The sequence below is a fragment of the Nasonia vitripennis genome, unplaced genomic scaffold (assembly GCF_009193385.2).
Source record: "Nasonia vitripennis strain AsymCx unplaced genomic scaffold, Nvit_psr_1.1 unplaced0251, whole genome shotgun sequence".
In the NCBI taxonomy this organism is placed as follows: domain Eukaryota; kingdom Metazoa; phylum Arthropoda; class Insecta; order Hymenoptera; family Pteromalidae; genus Nasonia; species Nasonia vitripennis.
In genome coordinates, this window is record NW_022280030.1 from 107,265 (window position 1) to 129,056 (window position 21,792).

The 21,792-nt window shown below is 36.2% G+C and overlaps 1 protein-coding gene across 2 annotated transcripts in view; it reads right to left on the reverse strand.

Moving 5' to 3' along the window:
• Nucleotides 1-762: 762 nt before the first annotated feature.
• LOC116418353 (exostosin-2-like) overlaps nucleotides 763-21,792 on the reverse strand; it is a 225,327-nt gene continuing 204,297 nt past the window's right edge. Inside the window, exon 4 of one of the 2 annotated variants that reach the window (XM_032602248.1) lies at nucleotides 763-1,388. In XM_032602248.1, coding sequence (XP_032458139.1) covers nucleotides 1,245-1,388 — 144 coding nt within the window. In that variant the 3' untranslated portion in view covers nucleotides 763-1,244. The remainder of the gene's footprint in view (nucleotides 1,389-21,792) is intronic. The other variant, XM_032602249.1, reaches the window with a different exon arrangement.

A 21,792-nucleotide genomic window follows, 5' to 3' on the forward strand; every position in this document is an offset into this window, starting at 1 on the left:
GTAGCGGCAAATCACAGTGCTCAAGGCCATCGCACCACCGCTCTCCTGGGGCCACCAGCAACTACCAGGCCGTGCGCTCGACTATGCGCAGGGGCCAGCTCCGTCGAGGACGCTCGACGACGCTCGCTCCGGCCTTCTTTCCATCGCAGTCGGCGCTGGTACCCACGGACAGCCACAGCGAGGTCTCTTTCAGCGCATCGTCCAACTTCGACCGCATCCTCGTTACCGATGTCCTGGTGCATTCCGGCAACCGAGGATGTTCATCAGCCAAGGACGCTCTTCAACGCCGTTGACCCTAGGCTTCAGGTCGCCGGCCGCTGCAGCGACAATCTGCAGCACTGACACGCCTGGATGCTGTCCAGGCAGACATCGTTTTTTTTTAACAGACGGCCATAGGTCTCATTCCGACGCTTTCCTGGGTCTTCATCAAACCAACCGATGAAGGACCTGGTAGCTTTCGACCCAGCGTCAGCCCGTCTCCGCTCTGCAGCCCTCAACTTCTTCGGCACGGGCGCCGCGTCCAGCAGCCGCAGACTCCCTTACTCAGGCAGGACTTCACTCTCATCAGGAATTCTTCTCATCGTTCCTCGGGCATTCCGCCCTCATCACTGGTGGGGGAGTAGCTGTGGGGGTCCCCTCTGAGCACCACCACGCCGTGGCGAGCGTGAGGCGAGCTTAGGCGCTTGAGCAGTCTCGGCCTGGCCGCCGATCTGGACAGACCTGTCGGTCTTACACCTTATTGTTTTCTACAGTCGTTAATAATATAAGTTGTTTGTCATTATACGCCAAGTCATCATTTATTAACCTGGTCTGTCCTATTCCTGCCTTATCTCCAATCGGAGCGCAGAAGGGACTCTTTCATCTCCAAATATATAAGTTCGTATACTTCCTGTATGCGTGCGGAGCGTAAACGCCTAGATCATTTATTATTGTAATAGCCTGCTATATCAAAAAGAGCAAAAAATTTTTGTTGGTCTATATTATAATTTGTATGAATAATATGAAAGAGGAAAATTTAAAAAGTTTCAAGTTGTTTTGATTTTGATTAAGCATTGAATTAAACCTTAAATCTTCAGAATTTAAATAAAAAGATAGCTTATTTGAAACAGAAATAGTTGATACTCCTATTAGATAAACAAAAAGATCGTAATCATTTGAAATATAAGTAGTATTCTACCAATGTTTTTAACTTAGCACTTTTATAAATTAAAAAATGTACTATGCTGAAACATACAAATTAAATCTTACCTATGCCAATCTATCACTTCATCAAATGGCATCACTATAGAATCATACAATATAACAGGGATGCATCCATATGCTAAGGCTTCTAATAAAATAGATAGTCCAAAATTCTCTCCTTTGAGTACCAAGCAGAATGAAGAAGTCTTTGAACATATAAAAAATAGTTTTAATTATGATAACTGTTTCACAAAGTAATGCATTTGTGAAAAATAAGTTGTAAAATTAATCACCTGTTTATTACAAATGAATTAAGCCGATAATAATAAAAATAATGGTCAAAATTTGATTTTTCAACAATAATTAAAAAACGACTGCTCTTATTACGAATAGAGTTATTAAAACTTGTTAAAGACAAAGTGCATAAAGTATTATCTAAAGCATTTTAGTGCAGGTGTAGTAGATTTTGCAAAAATCAAACCGAAACTCTTAACTATGCTATGCTCTAACTCAAATAAAATTTTTATTTAAACATTTCTTTATAAGTTTATTCGAAACTCATTAAAAGGTTAAGAAATCATTTATTTATTTATTTATTTATTTATTATTACCAGAAAAAATGTACAAGGTATGTATTTCATACCTGGAAACCTGCAGAGGTAAATAAAATTACCTGTTCTCAGTCTGGTTACAAAGGAAAAAGAAAAATATAAACAAAACTTAAAATAAAAACTTAAAACTAAGATATATACATTTGGCATAAGCTTCTAATAACAAATTTGTGTATTGCATACAGAAACAATTTTTTTCTTTTATTATTTTTCTAACAGTTGTATCGTATCCAGTCTTTTATGATTTTCTTTTGAGGGTATTTATTTATATTTAATACTTTTAGTCGATTAGGATCTCATTATATACATTAATTGCTTTCATATAGCTGTTCTTATTGCTGATTCTCTTATTTGTTTTTGGTATAATAATACTTCTATTCCTAGTAACACTATCTGATGCTAAGAATTTTTCTTTGAGATCATAGTAGTGTAGTTTAAGAGCTTCGAAAGCAAACAGTTGTCCTATATTTAATGGATTGTCTTGTAACAAAAAGTTATTTTTATTGATGATTTTTAAAATTTTGTTTTGTAATTTTTGAACTTGGTCTCGGCTATTCCTATATGCACCGCCCCAAGCAATGATGCAATAAGTTATAATACTATGAAAAAAAGCGTAGTAAATCATTCTGAGAGTCTCTATGGGCATTAAGTTAGAGATTTTATAAAAAATATAGACTAGGTATTTAGTTTTTCCAACTATATATTGCATGTGGTTATCCCACTTTAGATTACTATCAAAGACAACTCATAAATATTTAAAGTTCTCCACCCTAGTTATACTTTTATCAAGAATTTTAACATTTATCTGAGCTGGTACGCTTCCAATATTACTTCCAAAAGTCATGCACACTGTTTTTCCTACATTTAAGGACAACTTGTTTACTGCCAGCCACTCGGCAATTACACTTAAGAAATTGTTCATGTTTACTTGAGCTTCTATCCAGTCTTTACCTGTAGCTATAATAGCAGTATCATCTGCATAAGAAATTATGGACTCGGGGGGAAACTCCTTTAAGACATCATTAATATACAGGATAAATAGTAGCGGTCCTAATATCGTTCCTTGCGGGACTCCTGTGTTAACTAAAGTTCTATCACTTTCATTACCGTCTATTTTGACTACTTGATATCTGTCATTTAGATAGCTGGAAAGGAGATCCAACGCTTGACCCCTGATTCCAATACGATATAATTTAGACAGTAGTATACTGTGGTCAACAGTATCAAAAGCCTTCGCCAGGTCAAGAAAGGTTATTATCGTAGGCTTACTCTTATCGATATTATTATATAATACATTGGTTAGGTAGTTCAGAGCATCCTTCGTACCAATCCCTCTCATAAAACCAAATTGTTGCTTAGAAATTATATTACTCTTTTCTACAAAATCATTTATTCTATTATACATAATTCGCTCAAGAATTTTTGCAACATTAGATATAAGAGAGATAGGTCGATAATTCGTGATCTTATGTTTTTCGCCTGATTTATAAATCGGCATTACTTCAGCACTCTTTAGAGCATCAGGCCATACCGCTTTTTCAATACATTTATTGAAAATATGGGTCAGAGGACCTGCTAAATATGGGTCATAGGACCTGCTATATGATTACATAGCAGTTTTAAAGTCTTGGCATTTATCTTATCAAATACCCCATTTTTCAGTTTTAGCGTATTGATTATACTTATTATTTCAGCCATACTGGTTGGCTTTAAGAAAATCGACATAGGATTCATGTCAGGTAGCCTAAGTTCTGCGTTGACAAGTTTCACGATATTTGCACTTAATTTTCTCCCTATTTCGCAGAAGAAAGTATTCATGTTTTGAGCTAGTTCGACTTTGTCTGTAATTTTCCTATCATTAACCTTTATATAATTTATGGCATCATTAGATTTTTTAACTTTACCGATTTTTGTATTTATTATTTCCCATAGTTTTTTTGGGTTGTTGTAATTATTCTGCACTAGATTCAATTCATATTTCATTTTGGCATCGGTAATTACCTTATCCAAGATTTTAGAGTAGGTTTTATACTGTATTTTAAGCTGTTTATTCTGCACTTCTAGTTGCCACAAATTATACAAAAATTCTTTGGTTTCACATGATCTTATTATTTCGTCGGTAATCCAGTTTTTTCTACCATTTTGTCTATTATCCATTTTTGTTGTTTTTGACAATTCTACGCATTGCTTGATTTCATTTAACAATTTTTCTACAGCCAAGTTTGGATCAGGTATCGAACCAATTTCATCCCAGTTTCTTGAATTAGCGTTATTTATTATTTTTTGTAGTTTAAGAAAACATACGGTTCTTTAGTTACTGTCTTTAGCTTATTTACAGCTATGATAATCGGGTAATGATCCGTTAGATCATGCTTAAGCTTGTATGTGGCTGTGTTAATGTTGTGAGATTTAATGAAAATGTTGTCGATACATGATCCTTTAGCTCTACCGATAGCTGGCTTTGTAATACCAACAAAACCCTGAATAAATCCCTTATCAAGGAAGTTACATAGAAAATCTTGGCTATAATGATCACAGTTTAGCAGGTCAATATTAAAATCACCTATGACTAAGTGATTCTTTACATTTTTTTTATAAATTAAGTACTTATTAAGATTATAACACTCGGTTAATACTTTCCTGCCGTGTTATAACCAGGGCCAGAAGGGCCCTGTTTATTGTAAATTAACGTCGGGCGTGCAGAAGGCACGGCTCGGCCGACTCAGATCATGCACGTGTTTTTACACGAGCCCGCGGAGGCGGCGTAGGTCGGGTCGTAGGAAATAACACACGAGAAGTTTAGATAAGGAAATGTATATTCAATTGTAACTATACACGGAGGTGCAAACGCCGCACACTTCGACGAACGATAAAGAGAGACGAGAGATATTACCCTGTCGACGTGAGAGAGTGAGAGTGCAAGTACTTACAACTCGGTATTGGCAGTAGTACTTGACGCAACGAACGTGGTCCAGTCTCGGACGTCGAGATGTAACAGTTCGGACGGGCGTCGCAGCAACTCGCCGGTAACGAACGGACGAATATCGTTCGCTCTCGAGATGCTCGCAGGATTCACAACAAATCTGCGTATATAGTAGCGCGAGCCACTCGTGTGGATAGCGCAGCGAGACTAACTCTAGTCGCGGTTCTCCCGACCGTCGGCACATCGTTATCATATCTCGCCAACGCTGTGCGGCCAGGCGGCAACCGCGCTACCTATGCTCTCACTCTCTCTGTCTCTATCTTGCCTCGTTTCTCGTTCTCGCTCGTTTCGGCGCTCGTTGGCAGCTTGCTGAAACAATAATTTTATTACAATTAGTACATGATTAGCCGTTAGACATTTGACGTGCACTCGGCCGTCACAACACCCTCCCCCAGACGCTGTGTACCCTGCCAGGTGTACCAGCTCGCACTCAGTCATGTCTAACTGGGTAATAAGAACTTGTAATAAATATCAATTTTTACAAGGAAAACTTGACTTTTTATTATCATCATTAATTAGATAATACAAATAACGAATGAAGTAAAAAAAAAATAGTTCATTTTTAGTCTCTCGCCTCTCTTTTTACATACGGCCGTTGTCCAGTACGGCAGTCTTTTGCCTCTAAAAAAAACATTAAGAGAGAAAGGAGAGAAAATAAGAAAAAAAAACAAAATGCTTCATTGCACAGGATTGAGGTAAGGTACAGGAGGAAATGAAGTGGTTCGGCCGTTAGCCTGAGCTTCTTCTTCTACTTCTTCTTGTACTTGTCGCCGTACGTTAAGTCCATTCCATGGACGTTGAAATTGGGGCACTCGTCCAATCGAGCATTACCTCGGTATCCGCAAATGGGGCATTGCGGTCCAGGTTCGGTGTAAGTCGGCAGCCTGTTTTTCGCTCGACGCTTCAATTCACGGTTACGGTCGAACTCTTTGTTCAACTGTTCGTTGGTTAGAGTGGGCCGTTTCTTTACGGCTGTTGCTGCTGGAGCGGCCGTGGTTTTCGACGTCGTGTCGGGCTGATGGCTGGTCGAATCTGGTCTTACGGCTGTTGGAGCCGTATTCGGGACAGCCGGTGGCGCTGGCAATGGTTGCGGCTTCGCTTTGCATTTGGCCTTTAGGAATGCCACGGTTTCTACTAGGGTTGTGTCTCCCTTAGGTAGATCCGGCCGGTGGCCATACTTCTTAATTTCCGACCCAATTGCGATGGCTTCTTCCAGCGCAGTGATTAGCTCGGTTCTGAGCTGCGTCGCTCGGTTTCTCGCTTGCTGTCTTCTGACTAGAGCCTGAGTGAACTGTGCGTCTTCTATCACCTGCAGTTCTTTCAGCAGGGCTTGCTTCCTCAGTTCGATCTCGGTCGGTGATTCCGGGATAGCAAAGATCGACCGGTTGAGCAGTTCGCTTCCCACCTCTAATCCGGATGGGACGTTGGCCGGTACTGCTGGCGTGTCGTCGACCGTGTGACTTATCGACTCTTCGACAATTTGTTGCACAATCTCTTCTGCTAACTCCCTGATGTCGTCCATCTTGCGTTCAGCCGTCTATGTGGGAAGAGAATTATGCGTGGAGAATGGGACGGTATACAGAAGAATGAAGCTCCCTAATCGCATGATTTAAATTGTCAACCGTACCCGCCGCCTTTTACGCTCGCGTTTTCCTAGGAGACAAACTATTCGGAACGTCACGCGGTTTATTTTTCGAACATTTCGGTCTTCAGCGTTTGGCTTTGTCTACCTCGACGCTTACGGTGTTTGTCGGGTTTACAATCTTCGCCGGTAGTGTTTTGCGTTTTACAAGTAACCGCGTTTTCCTCGACCTACCTCGTTTTTTCGGTCGCTCGCTACTTGCGTTAGATTCTTTCGCTTCTTCAATTACTTCATTGTTGACGGACGTAGTCCTGATGTCGTCTACTTGATCAGTAACTTCACAGCCGTCTGCTGCTGCGACAGGCTCACCGTCGTTTTCTTCTCTATTGTGATACTTTTTCAAATATTCGACAGCAGTCGGTCCATCAACCGTTCCGTTTCGGTCAACTAGTTCGTAAATACCTGGGCTCAGTATACGGCTGATTTTGAAGGGCCCGATAAACGGTGGAGCTAATTTAGCTGACACTCCCACCGCTGCTGATGACAGTACTCTATTCTTCTTCCAGACTTCGTCGCCTACTGAGTACTCCACGTTTCGGTGTCGGTTGTTGAAATATTTGGCCTGGCGCGCTTGCGCTTCTTGAGCGTTATCGTTAGCCGTTTCTTGGAGTTCTCTCAGCTTCTCCATCCTAGCCTTCCATTCAGATATAGCGATCTGATCTTCGTTGGCTATAGCTTCAATCTCCTCTTGTCGAAGCAGAGATGTGGGATGGCTCGGCTGTCTACCAAAATTCAGCATCGCCGGAGAAGTCTGGAGTGAGTCTTGTGTAGCCGTGTTCATACTGAATGCGAACTCTGCTATATGTTCGTCCCAGTTTTTATGATGACCCTCGATATATTCGCGGATCAGCGTTTTAATCGTGCGGTTCGCACGTTCTACGGTGTTAGGCTGAGGGTGATACGGTGGTGCGTACGTATGGTGTACTCCCCGTTCCTCTAGGAATTTATCCATAGCCTTATTTCGGAACTCTGTTCCGTTGTCGGAAAAGAAGACTTTTGGCGTTCCGAACCGTAGAAACACCCGTTCATTCAAGTTTTTAATGATGGTCTGAGCGTTGGCCTTTCGTATAGGTATGCATTCTACCCACCTGGTAAACATGTCTTGAAACACCAGTAAATATTCATAACCGTGAGTGGACTTTGGTAGCGGACCCATTACGTCACCAGCAACTGTTTCCCATGGACGCGAGAAGTTGCGACTGCCCATCTGACCAGCTGGTTTTCTTTGTTCAACTTTGCATTGTTGACTGATCAAGCAGCTTCGGACTTTATTTGTCACATCTTTTTTCATCGATGGCCAATAGTATGACAGGGCGACTCTTTCTTGCGTTTTCTTGTGGCCAAAATGACCTGACGTCGCTTCGTCATGACACTCGTTCAAAACTTGATCGGTAACCTTCAACGTACGGACGGAATTTTTGTATCGCCCAGAGAACCGCTAGACATTCACGCTCGCTCGCTGAGTAATTCCGTTCCGCCGGAGTCATAGTGCGACTCGCGAACGATAACACACGTCTTCCCCTTCTATTACCTGCGTTAAAACAGCACCAAGGCCTGTGCCAGAAGCGTCGCATTGTAGACAGAAGGTTTTATTAAAGTCTGGTCGGTGGAGAACCGGAGCGGATGCTATCAGCATTTTAGTTTGCTCGAACGCGCGTTCTTGGTCCTCCCCCCAAACGTAGCTTGTTCCTTTCTTAAGCAGTCGATTTAAAGGTTCAACTATCGTTGCAAAATCTTTGAGGAACTTCCTGTACCACGACAACATTCCCAAAAACCTGCGCAGTTGTTGTAATGTCTTCGGAGTTGGGTACTCTATAATCGGAGCGATTTTATCCGGATCCGGACGAAAACCGTCCGTGTTGACGAGCACGCCAAGATACCGCACTTCCGATTGACAAAAATGACTTTTCTCGCGATTTATAGTCAATCCTGCTTTGGCTAGCTTCGTCAGCACGATCTCTAAGACTTTTAAATGGTCTTCTAACGTTTCGGTACAGACGATAATATCGTCCAAATAGCTATAACAGTGTGGTTCGAGATCGGGCGTAATCAAGGAATCGATCATACGCTGGAAGCAGGCAGGAGCACCAGCTATGCCGAACGGGAGACGTTTCCATAGGAACAATCCCATTCCCGGGACCTTGAATGCTGTATACGGTCGACTTTCCTTTTTTATTTTTATCTGATGGTAAGCGTTGCTCAAATCTATCGTAGATATATAACGAGCTCGTTGCAGCTTACTCAAGATAGTATCCATGAAAGGTAGGGGGTAAGCGCTTACTTTGGAAACTTTATTTAATTTGCGGAAGTCGATGCACAATCGACGCTTTCCACTATTCCCCTTTTTCACCATCACGACGGGACTAGCCCAGTCGCTGAACGAAGGCTCGATGATATCTGCTACTAGTAACTCTCTTACTTGAGAAAAGAGCATTTCTTCGAGTTTCTTCGAAACCGGATAGAATTTCTGCTTGATCGGACGACATGTCTCTACCTCTAGATCGAACTCCACCAAATTCGTAAAGCCGAGCGGCCCATCATTTTTAGGAATTAACCGATCGAGTAATTCTTCTAACATCCGTTTGTGGCCTTCATGAAAATCCTGCAGGCCAATCGAAGCTAAGACCGGACGAGTGGTTAAAAATCAGCACACTGACAAAAATCATTACTTACTTCAACAAGAATCAATCTCACTATAACTTCAAGGTGAAAATCTGCTTTGTGTTTCATGATTCTCTCACTTCTAACCTGAATGTTCTAAAATTATCCAAATGATTTTGTGCAAAGAAATGAGCAAAATCGTAAACGTAAAAAAATCAAGTAAATTTCTCCTAAGTATATAGAAGAATCATTTAAACACAAAGTGGATTTTCATTTTATATAAAAAAAAAACCGCTGCCAATTAATTGGTACGTAGCTTTCTCCAACTAAATTTATAGGTCCAATGAATAAAATATTGTTTGAATATACAGTATATCAGCCTGCTAATGTATTAGGCGGTTTTTGACACATAATTTAATATTTGATACGTAATTTAATGATGGGTCATTGTCCAAAAGTTTGCAGACCACTCTGTTTCTTTATTATAGAATACGAACACTGCTGTCAATTTTTTTTACAAAAATTCATGCATGTTTACACGTGTTTCTAACAAACCTAACCATCATAAAACAATAGGCTATTCATTAGATACGTTGCTCGCGCAATTTTCGAGAAAACGATTTTTACATTTTAGCTCTTTACTCAAAAATCGCTCAACGAAATCGTTTATGGTAAATTACCAAATAAAATTTTAAAGCATTTGACGACATTGTTTTAGAGATATAAGGAATCAAAAAATTTTCAAACAAAAATTAAAACCTTGATATCTTACGAACCATAGGGGTTTAAAAGCTGTGCAATGAACTTACCCAAAACACATTATATATCTACTTTTTTCCAAAATCTCAAGTGCAATAAGGCCTTTTTACGTCCGTAATCGAGGCACAAAAAATTTTTTTTAGTTTTTGATTTATTACTAAAAAAATAAGTAGTCAAATCACTTGAAATTTTAATGAAATATAGTTTGATACATGACCCATCAACATAATTTTTTTTGCGAATTTATAATGTTTAGTTTCAGAGATATGAATTAAAAAAAAAAGCACTTTTATCATTTTATCTGCCGAACAAAGCGGTCGATCCCATTATCGAGGACCAAACGATAAAATGTAGGTAATGTTATTCTCTTTCAAATGCATTATAGCTAAATTGTTTGTAACAATGGACGAAAAAACGCAAAATAGCGTTTTTCAAAAATCAAAAAATGTCCATAAAAAAAGTTAAGAAAATAAAAAATAACTGTTTTTCCCGAATTCAGAATCCAAAAATATATATGCATGTCAAATTTTATTGATAGTGACGAAGTAGTTCCAGAAATATTACGGTATACATACACACACGCATCCACACACACACACACATACGCACACACACCCATTCATACGGACATTTTCTAAAAAAACTTGATTTGAGCTTCTAACACACTAAAAAGTATTTTGTAGAAGTTTTGACAAAACTCAAAATTTTACTATTACAAAGCTTCTTAGGAGGAAGCAATAAGATGGTTGTACTTTTTAAAATTATTCTTTTAATGCTTATTTGCCGTCCCGTTGTCTTATAGTCTACGATGTGTATAGAGTAAATCATATGCATACTTACTAAAAACAACTTATTCCTTACTTAACGATCAATACCCACATATATATAAAAATTTATCGCCTTTTTAATTAAAACAAATGTTAAAGCAAAATTATCAAAGTAAAATAGTACATTACGATATACGTATGACTAATGGCGTAGTTATCGCCTAAGCGTAGCGGAAGAGTTAAGCGCCGTGTACAACTGAAACATTTAAGTCGCGAGTATCGTATTAGTACATTATGTAAAAGGGGAGTAAAGTCGATGATTATTCCCGCGAGTGAAAGTTAATTGCCCGGGCGAAGCGAGGGCAGTAAATCACCCGAGGGAATAATCGACTTTACTCTCATGTTGCATCAAGTGCTTTATTCACGACTGAACTGTGTAGCCACTTTATTTCCTGAAAAGTGGGACCTATACTCAGGCACCGGCATTATAATATAATAAAGGAAATATATCTGTTTTAATTATTTTGTAAAATTTTAAATTTTCAGAATTTTTTAAAAATTTTAGAAAATTTTCCGGAATTTGCTGGCATAAAGTGAATATGCAGGAATAAAATGCTACTTTTGTCCCGCTTTACAGAGAATAAAGTGACTATGATCCCTGGTAGAAATGACCCTAAGAACTGGCCATTTATTTGATAGTAACTAGGTTGAATCCTAAGAACTGGCCAGTTACTAGCCTCGTCTTAGACTTATTTTCTATCAGTGTATAGTTTAGTCGTGGATAAATAATAGTATGATTCCAAAACTACTTACTATTTTTAGGCACGACCGCAACACGGAAGTGCCTTATAGTTTTGTCATCGAAAAATGTGTGAGATGTGATATATTACGCAATTTTTAACCAATCAGGTTGAAATTTTGGGAGGAATCTCCTCTCGTACAAACCTAAAAACTATTTTTTTTCCGATCGTCTACGTTTTTTTAAAATGCGGGCACAATTTGTTCAATTTTTGCGTGTTTTTTAATAAAAATTTTATTGTTACACGATTATCTCTGAGAGACTTTTATCGATCGGACTAAAAATTTGTGTGTAAACTACCCTCGTAATATTAAGGTGTCAAATTTATTTTAGGCTTGATCCTGCATATATACGCAGAATGCGGTCACATCCAAAAATCGCTAAAAACGGATTTTTAACTCAAACCCAAATTCTATACATTCTACAAAAAAAAGTTAAACGAAAAAGTTGTAGATCTCAAAAAAATAAAACTTTTTCTTATTAACATTTAAGCGTGAAAATGCTTCTAATTTGAGTTAACAGGCCAAAATCGATTTTTTTATAGCAATAAACCAGTATTTATCATAAAACTTTGAGGCTATACATTTTACATAAAAACCTTAAACGTAAAAGTTGTAGATTGTTTGAAAACACAACTGTTTACCATGACAACCATTTTTTCAAAACATATACATAAACAACAACCCTTGAAACGATTTTTAATACATATAATTGAATAACAATTTCGGTGTGACACGCCCTATCTGGCCCCAAAGCTTTAATTGATTGCCGGAGGCTCACCCAAAGCGCAAGCATCAGGCAATATCGAGGCAAGCGCAAAGCGCGAGCGCCGGTGGATCGGGCGAGCGTCAGCGGTCGTGTCTTACACGCAAAACGCAGAGCGTTCTGCACGCCTTGCATCATACAACCGTGAGGCCGCGTGTAGCGCGCTAGTTTCAAATTATTAAATTTAGCTTTAAGATTTTTCTTTGCAACAACATGGTATATATGAAGATTTATGCGACAACATCCTGATAGAAAAGCTCCTTAGATTATAATGAAAAAATATTATAATTTTAATTAACATTATCTAACAGATTCACACATTTAAAGTAATAATGCCAGAATTTCATCGATAGACTATAAGACAACGGGACAGCAAGTAGGCATTAAAACAATAATTTTGAAAAGTACAACCATCTTATTCTTTATATAAGATGACAATCCGCTTTGTGTTTAAATGATTCTTCTATTTACTTAGGAGGAATTTACTAGATTTTTTTATATTTACGATTTTGCTTATTTCATTGCATAAAATAATTTGGACTAGTTTTAGAACATTCAGATTAGATATGAGAGAATCATGAAACACAAAGCAGATTTTCACCTTGAAGTTATAGTAAGATTGATTCTTGTTAGAGTAAGTAATTATTTTTGTCAGTGCGCTGATTTTTAACACTTGACATTTTTAAAACTGATTTCACTACATTCATTAGCGTATATTGGTGAAAATACAGAAAAACTTTTGTAAGCTATAAACATTAGACAATTTTTTTAAGGATTGCATAACTTTTTAGAGGAGAAATTATAATTATAATACTAAGATACAGGATAGTAAGGATGGGTACAGAACTTCTAGTTGCCAACATTTTACCTTGTAAATTTTATATTCGGGCGATGTTGTAAAATCCGTCCAAAACTCGTAGAAAAAAAAATTAAATCTATTTTATGGTAGGAATGTTCTTTTAACTTAAATTGTTCACGTCACTAAACAAATTTTTTAATTGTATCTGATTTCAATTAGTTTTTAGCAATAAAAGCACTTAAAAAATGTCCGTCTGACCTAATTTTTTCTGCATTTAATCTACAAAACTTGATGTGTTTGATAAATAAAAGACTATTTAATTGTATAAATAGGTACATATGTTAAAAATATACATTCCTATCATGAAAACATTTTTTAATTTGGTCCAGATGCATTGGAAGCTGTAAAAACGATTTAAAACAAAATAAAAGGAAGAAATGTTTAAATTATATATATATATACAGGGTGACCCAATTTAAAAGGGCACCGCTCATAACTCGTCAGGGACAGCCACAATCGAAAAAATGGTAGAGACCAAAGTTGTAGGATATCGAAGGGGCAACCCGATGGTGACCTTGGATTTGACCTTGAACGCGTTTTTCAAGGTCATTTGAAGGTCAACTTTAGATTTTTAAATAGGAACCCCATTCTTTTATTGCGGGAATGGAAAGAGCGGTAAATTTTACGTTCAGAATGGTATGTTCGGTTGCGGCACTGAAGGTCATCTCAATGTCCTGCAGCCAGAATGAAACCCCGCCTACGTAATTCCTCTAGCAACGCCAAATTAAAAAAAAGTGTTAGAGACCAAAGTTGTTGTATAGGGGGGGGGGGGGTGAGAATTGTGACCTCGAATTTGAGCCAGTCCTACAAGGTCATTTCAAGGTCAAATTATTTTTTTTCAAACAGCACCCACTTTTTCGACTCCGGATCCTGAAAGCGTGTAAAATGTTGCACTTTAAACGAAGTAGTAAATTTAAAATAGAAGAAAAGATTTTAATCATTTAGCGTACCATCTTTGAGGTCCTCGCCTCTCTCGCTGTTCAATTCTCTGGATCGTACTTCGAGATGGATGATGATTTCTGTTTGGGAAACGCCTTCGATATAATTGTGCTGCTGCATTATAATTTCTTCGACACTCTCCCAAAATCAATAAAATATCAACAATTTCGCTTCGACTATAGTCCGGCATATTTACTTAGATTATAAATATTACAAAAATAAAAAAAATGACTCAAATCACATATTTTCAATTATTAAATTAGTATTTGAAGTCGATAAATATCTAAGTAAATTTAAAAATTCTACTGCATTACTAGAACTTAGACTGTTTTCTGCAAAAAATAATAAATAAAAAACTACTTAAACAATTATTTAATTGCAAATAGTAATTATTAATTTTTTATTATAAAATAATTTATTGATTAGGAAGCTTTTATGAAATAGATAATAAATAAATATTTTGTAATTCCAAAAGTGTTAAAAGTAAATTTTAATAGATAACTTATAAAATAGTTAAAATTGTATTTTAGTAAAAGATTTATTTTAACTTATTAAATTTTATGAAGTGAAATCAAACTTATACATACATTTAAAATATGGGTAATTAATCGGAATATTTAGCTCTTAAACAATATTTTCTAGAATAATCGCTATGACTTGAAATTATATCAAACATTTTTTAATTTTAAGTAAATTGATTCTTCAAGAAATACCTTCATTACGTATTGCAGAACTTTTTTTATACAAGACATTAATACAAAAATTTTAATAGAAAATGTATATTCGTATTATTTTTAATATTAAATGAAATGATGTAAAAAGTACAATCTTCATTTGTTAACAATAATAAATATTCTGTTACGTTAGATAAAAATTTTTTTACATTAACATAACTTTAGATGCAATATTTTATATTAATATGTATGTTATTAATTAATTATTATCGTGTTAAATACAATATTTTACAGCTTACATATTGTACAAGTTTAAATAATGAACATACATTTTTTAGTGTTGTTGGTTGTTTATTATTACTTATCTAATAGAAAAGTGCAAAAAATTTAAGTACCTACCAATTTCTGCTGCAAAAATATTTCTAATAGAATTAAAATATTTATACAGTGGAATTATCACTAAATAATTATATTAACTGTTGCCAGTAATTGTATGTATAATCTGTGTGACGACATGGTATGTATTACAAACTTTATAATTCTGCTTATACATATGTATTTTCAACATGCGTGTTTACATGTATGTGTGTATAGCATATGTATACAAACATACGTATGTATGTATATCTATGTATACTTAAAACAATAATAATTTATGAATAAATTAAATGGAAAAACAACAACGTTATTTAAAAAAACATAATGCAATTTATTTCTGATTCAAATAATAAATGTGTGTAAAATAAATATAAAAACTTTTTTACTTTATACTTCGATGTTTTACTTTTTCTTTTTCTGTATCGATGGCTTTTTATTGTAAAATTCTATTCATATTTTGGCATTACGGTTTATCAATTTATGATTTTTTAAAAATAAAACATTTAATATTTTTTTTACGTTTTTATCAAACTTTGACGTTTTTCTACAATACTTCGATGTTTTACTTAATCTTTTTCTGTATCGATGATTGGCTTTTTAATAAAAATTTTCGTTAATATTTTTGGCGGAAGGCCGAGTGTGAGACTCTTTCGACAATTTTCGGAGGCTATTTTTATTTTTGCAAATCGAAAGTTCGGGCGGCAGGTACGGCGCGGGGCCGGGGCGCCTGCTTGAAAATCATTCGTGAGTTAAGCGTCGTAGGGGAAGGTTCGACGGAGTCGCGGTGGCAAGACTGAGCGCGGGACTTATTTTAAAAGGCTTATTTCGGGAGCCATTTTTATTTTTCGCACATCAGGAGTTCGGGTAGGTAGGTGGCGACCACCTAGAGGAGTCATTCGCAAGTTAACCGTCGGAAGGGATCATTCGGGGAATAGCGAGACTTATGTTTGGACGCTAGCGAGGGCTCATTTGCGTCTTGGCCGCTGGACAGAGAACATCTAAGAAGGGATTTCATCTCGGATACAAAGTAAAAGTAAAGTTTGAAAAAAAATAATTTGACCTTGAAATGACCTTGTAGGACTGGCTCAAATTCGAGGTCACAATTCTCCCCCCCCCCCCCCATACAACAACTTTGGTCTCTACCACTTTTTTTTAATTTGGCGTTGCTAGAGGAATTACGTAGGCGGGGTTTCATTCTGGCTGCAGGACATTGAGATGACCTTCAGTGCCGCAACCGAACATACCATTCTGAACGTAAAATTTACCGCTCTTTCCATTCCCGCAATAAAAGAATGGGGTTCCTATTTAAAAATCTAAAGTTGACCTTCAAATGACCTTGAAAAACGCGTTCTAGGTCAAATCCAAGGTCACCATCGGGTTGCCCCTTCGATATCCTACAACTTTGGTCTCTACCATTTTTTCGATTGTGGCTGTCCATGACGAGTTATGAGCGGTGCCCGTTTAAATTGGGTCACCCTGTATATATATATATATATATATTGTAACGAGGAACAACGTCCCTCGCCACGCCGGTAATCGAGGCAGGATAAAGAGTGATAAAATAAGGCGGCGTTGGCTCAAGTGGTAGCACGCGCGCCTAGAAATCTCGGGAGCGCCGGATCGATTCTTGGTCCCGGCGTCTCCTTTTGTGATTTTCTCCTCTCACGTCAAAGTCTCACCCCGTTAAATGGCGCCCAACTGAATTACCCACAGGCGTGGATAAGAAATATTTCCACGGTTCTCCAGGATTTGCACGAAGGAGGAGGAGACGAGAAAGAAACCCCCACCTACAAAACTAACTCTCCCAGGCGGGAAGAGGGATCGAGTAGATCAGTTGCAGCGGCGGTAGCCCAGGGCACTGCGGATTACGACATGCGGTCAAGAAGATGAGTGCGAAAGGTGCGGGGATGTACGAGGTTGGAGACGACATTGTCGAAGAGCTAGTCGGTGAAGAAGAGTTCCTGCAATACCGGCGGTCCTGCGGTGGATTGGCAGAGTCGAAATCGGGACGATAATCCGACTCTAGCGGGAGGTTGTAACGAGGAACAATGTCCCTCGCCACGCCGGTAATCGAGGCAGGATAGAGAGTGACGAAATAGGGCGGCGTTGGCTCAAGTGGTAGATATAAATGTCACGTTATGGACCCGAAATTACCAAAAATCCAAGCAAAACAAGAAGCTTTAACAAAACATAAAAAGTATTTTATTATTACATGGGTTGAGATTAAATGATTTCATATATCCATTATCGAAAATAATTTTGATAATGAAAAATACTAGCGCGATTCACCTCACTTCTAACGTCGCTCGGTTAAAATATATATTGCGATAATGATAAAATACAAGTTTTGTTAAGTCCTTTTTCCTAAAGTCAATTCGATTGTCGATGTGACATTTGTTTAGAAAAGAAGTAAAAAAAGTATATGCTGCAAATTATTTGAACCAATTAAATAGTTCAGAAATACTTAATGAAAATGAAAATGAAAAATATATTAATTGCTGTTGTGCGACAATTTATGATACATTCACGATACTATAGATGTGCTTATGTTTAAAGGAATTGTAAATTATTCTAATTCTAAAAGTCAATTAAATGATAACTGATGAAAAAGGTTGGATCAATAAACAACAACTTGAGGTTAATTTATTGTTAAGTATATTGTAAAAGGCTTGAGAGCCTAGTCGGCGGCACGTCTGCTCACATCGGAGTCTTACAGGCAAGAGAGAGAGTGTATTGTAGAGTACAGCATAGTCTGCTCTACACACGGAATATGATATAATACGTAATAGGCGATTAGAGTATAGCGCGAGACATGCGCGGTTCGTCAGCTCTCGCGTGAGCTCGTCTCAATGTACAAAATCGCAGTTGACCAATAGATGGCGCGACGTGTACCATTTTGGTACTGATAATCAAGATTATAATACTTACTATATTACAACACGCCTCCTTAAGTTTATAATCTTGATCTTTAGCATTAACTTTTCATTTTCGATACATTTTTCTATTACATTTTAAATTAATCTTAGCGCTTTTCTATTTTCTATAAACTTTGTTTTATTTAGACTTTTCGTTAACATATCTGCTAAATTGAATTGAGAGTCTATTTTTATAATATCAATTATGCCATTTTCATAATTCTCATTAATATAATGATATTGCACTTCAATGTGCTTCGAGTTTTTAGTGAAGTTACCATATTTTGCAATCGCAATTGCACCTGAGTTATCCTCATACACATTAATTGGTTTATCGAATTCTACATTGAACATTTCGCTTAATAAATTTTTTACAAACAATATTTCTGTTACTGCTTCTGACATAGCAGTATATTCTGCGAAAGTTGAACATTTGGTTACAGTGCTTTGTTTATGAGTTTTCCAGAAAATTACATTACCATAAAGTCTTATTACAAAGCCTGTTGTAGATTTTCTATCTACATTATCACCTGCATAATCAGAATCTACCATACAATCTAATATTTCGTTTTTCAAGTTATCACAATATGTCAATTTTAGATCTTTAGTTTTATACAGATATTTTAGGATTCTCAACGCATATTTATAATGTGTTTGGTCGTAGCAACTTTGGTATCGACTTAAATAATTTACGCTATACGCAATATCTGGCCTTGTGCCTGTACTAATGTATAATAATTCTCCTATCAAGTTTCTATATTTTATATTTTCATCAATTTCACTAGCTTGATCTAGTTTTAAATTTGACTCCATTGGAGTATCATATAATTTGGCTTTTTCTAAATTATATTTAGTGGCTAAAGATTCAATGTATTTTGTTTGACTTAAAGTCATTTTGTGTCTATCATCGCTATAATTTATATCAATACCTATATATTGGCTTATTTTGCCTAAATCTTTCATCACAAATCTTTGCATTAGACTAGCTTTAACTTTATCTATTTTATTTTTATCTTTGCAACAAATTAGGAGATCATCAACAAAAACTAAAATATATATTGAATCTTTGTTCGTATTATTTACGTATAGACAGTAATCGTAGTTACTTCTCACAAAATTTAAGCTTTCGATAAATTTATTAAAACAATCGTACCAAGCTCTAGGACTTTCTCGCAGTCCGTATAATGCCTTTTGCAGTTTGCAAACTTTATTGTCACCTGTTTCGTAACCTTTTGGTTCATTTATATACACCTCGGTTTTTACATCACCGTTTAAGAAAGCTGTCTCTACATCCATTTGTTCTATAAATAAATTGTTTTTACAACTGTACGACAATAAAATTTTCAAAGTTTGCATTTTTCCTACGGGTGAATAAACATTATCTAAGTATTCCTTTTGTTGAAATCCTCTTACAACTAATCTCGCTTTATACATATTATTGTTTTTCTTTTTGTAGACCCATTTCACATCAATGACTTTTTTGTCTTTTGGCCTTTCAACAATTTGCCAAGTTTTATTTTTCATAAGACTATTGATTTCGGAATCCATCGCAATTTTCCATTGTTTATATTCATTTGAGTTTAACGCCTCCTCGAATGTATTTGGTACATTTGCATCAATATGATTTACATATATAAAATGAGTTACAGGATTTCCGTATCTATTTACAGGACTTTTCTTTCTATTAGATTTTCTTTGTACTTTTAAACTTGAATTATCATTTTCAGCAATATCAGAATTTAATTCATTTTCTCTACTTTCATAATTATCTATACGATTTTCGAAATTTATTTCATTACCCCTACTTGACTCGAGAGTCGAAGTATGGGTAAAAGAGTTTAGTTTGTTTTCTACATTTTCAGATTCGCTATTTTCCAAATCTCTATCTTTTTCATCATCAAGTTTTTCTAAGCAAATAATTTCTGTATTTTCTTCGACTACTTGTACATGTCTAGCATGAATAACTCTACCATTGACGAGAACTTTATAGCCATTTTCAACATAACCTACTAGTACACCTAATTGGGCTTTATCGTCCCATTTGCTTTTTCGCAACGCTTCTGGTACTCGTACAAAGACTCGACTGCCATAAATTTTTAAATGATCAACATTTGGTTTTTTACCAAAAAATATTTCGTATGGCGTTTTATTTTTAGCTGTATTTGCAATTGTGCGATTTTTTAGATAAGCTACTGTTTTCATAATTTCAGGCCAATATCGCCTATGAATTTTTGCTTCACGCATTAAACATCTGCCCATATCCATTGCGGATCTATTATATCTTTCCGCTACTCCATTTAATTCATGGACGTACGGTGGGCATGGCAATAGTTCAATTCCTTTTGATTTTATAAAATCATAAATTTCCTTATTTAAATATTCTTTGCCATTATCACAACGTAATTTCTTAACTCGCTTACTAAATTTATTTTCTACTAAACTAACAAATTCTTTTAAACAACTGGCAGTCTCTGATTTATTTTTAATGCAGAAAATTCTAGTACACTTACTATAATCATCAATGAAAGTTACAAAATATTTTTCTCCCCCATAACCGATTGTGTTACGTGGACCATTTAAATCTGTGTGAATTAATTCTAAAATTTCCGTAGTTTTTGATCTATTATTTTCGAACGGTACATTTGCCATTTTACTCTCTATACAATTTCCACATTTCATTTCGACATTTTCTATTTTTTCTGGCAATCCTTTTACTAATTTATTTTTCACTAATTTGTTCAAATATTGAAAGTTAACATGACCTAATGCTCTATGCCATTTCTCTTTATCAGTTAATTTTAATGAATTTACAAACATTTGCTTATTTTCCTTTTCAATTACATAGCTTTTCATAAAATATAGATTATCCTTTTTGTTTGCGACTGCTATTAATTCTCTATTTTTATTGTAAATTTTGGCATCATCATTTTTTGCTACTACTGTATAATTTTCTGTGACTTTAGAGAAACTCAGTATGTTTTGTCTAATGCCTTGAACATAATAAACATTTTTTACGTCTACTTGTTTTTGATTGTAATAATTTTTAAAAAGTAATTTTACAGTTCCAATTTTAGTAGCTTTCAAACTTTTACCATCAGGTAATTTTACTTCTATAGGATTTTTTAAATATACGAATTTATCAAAATATTTATCATTATTTACAATGTGGTCTGTGCAGCCACTATCTAGTAACCAATTAATTTGACCTAAACTTTCGCTACTATTTTCTAACGCAGTTATCTGGTTTACCTCTGGGTTGCAGACCTGGGTCAGCCATGCTTCGGATGAGTAGTCGCCCTGTTGTTCGCCTGAAGATTTAGCTTTGGGTTGACCTTGACCTCTGCCTCGCTGATTGTCTCGGTAGTTGCCTCGGTTGAAGCCTCTGTTGAACCCTCTGTTGTAGCCTCGTTGATTTCCTCGTTGGTGACCTCGTTGACCTTGACTGTATTGAGCACCTCGTCCTCGGTTGCTCTGCTGATGTGGTCTCGTACACTCGTTTATGAAGTGGCCAAATTTTCCACAGTTAAAACATTTGCCTTTGGTTTGTACCGCAAAGGTACTGGCATTACTTTTATTATCTGACTCAGCATTAGTCATATTTTTCTCTTTTATTTTCGACTTTACATAGTCTACTGTTCTTTGGTCTTCTGGGATAACATCTATAAAATCCCCAATGTAACTATAGCTTGGTGGTAAAGCTCTAAGTAGATATCTCAATTTTTCGACTTCTTCTAATTTCCCACCAGCTGATTTGAATTCATTAGTTACTTTTTCGAATTCTACAAAAAATTCTTCCACTGAATTATAATTATTTAATTTGATTTCTTCGATTTTTCCTCTGCATATAATTTGCAAAGCTGTTGATTGTGTTAAATACATTTTATCGAATTTTGTTATCATCGCGAGAGCTGTTTTACA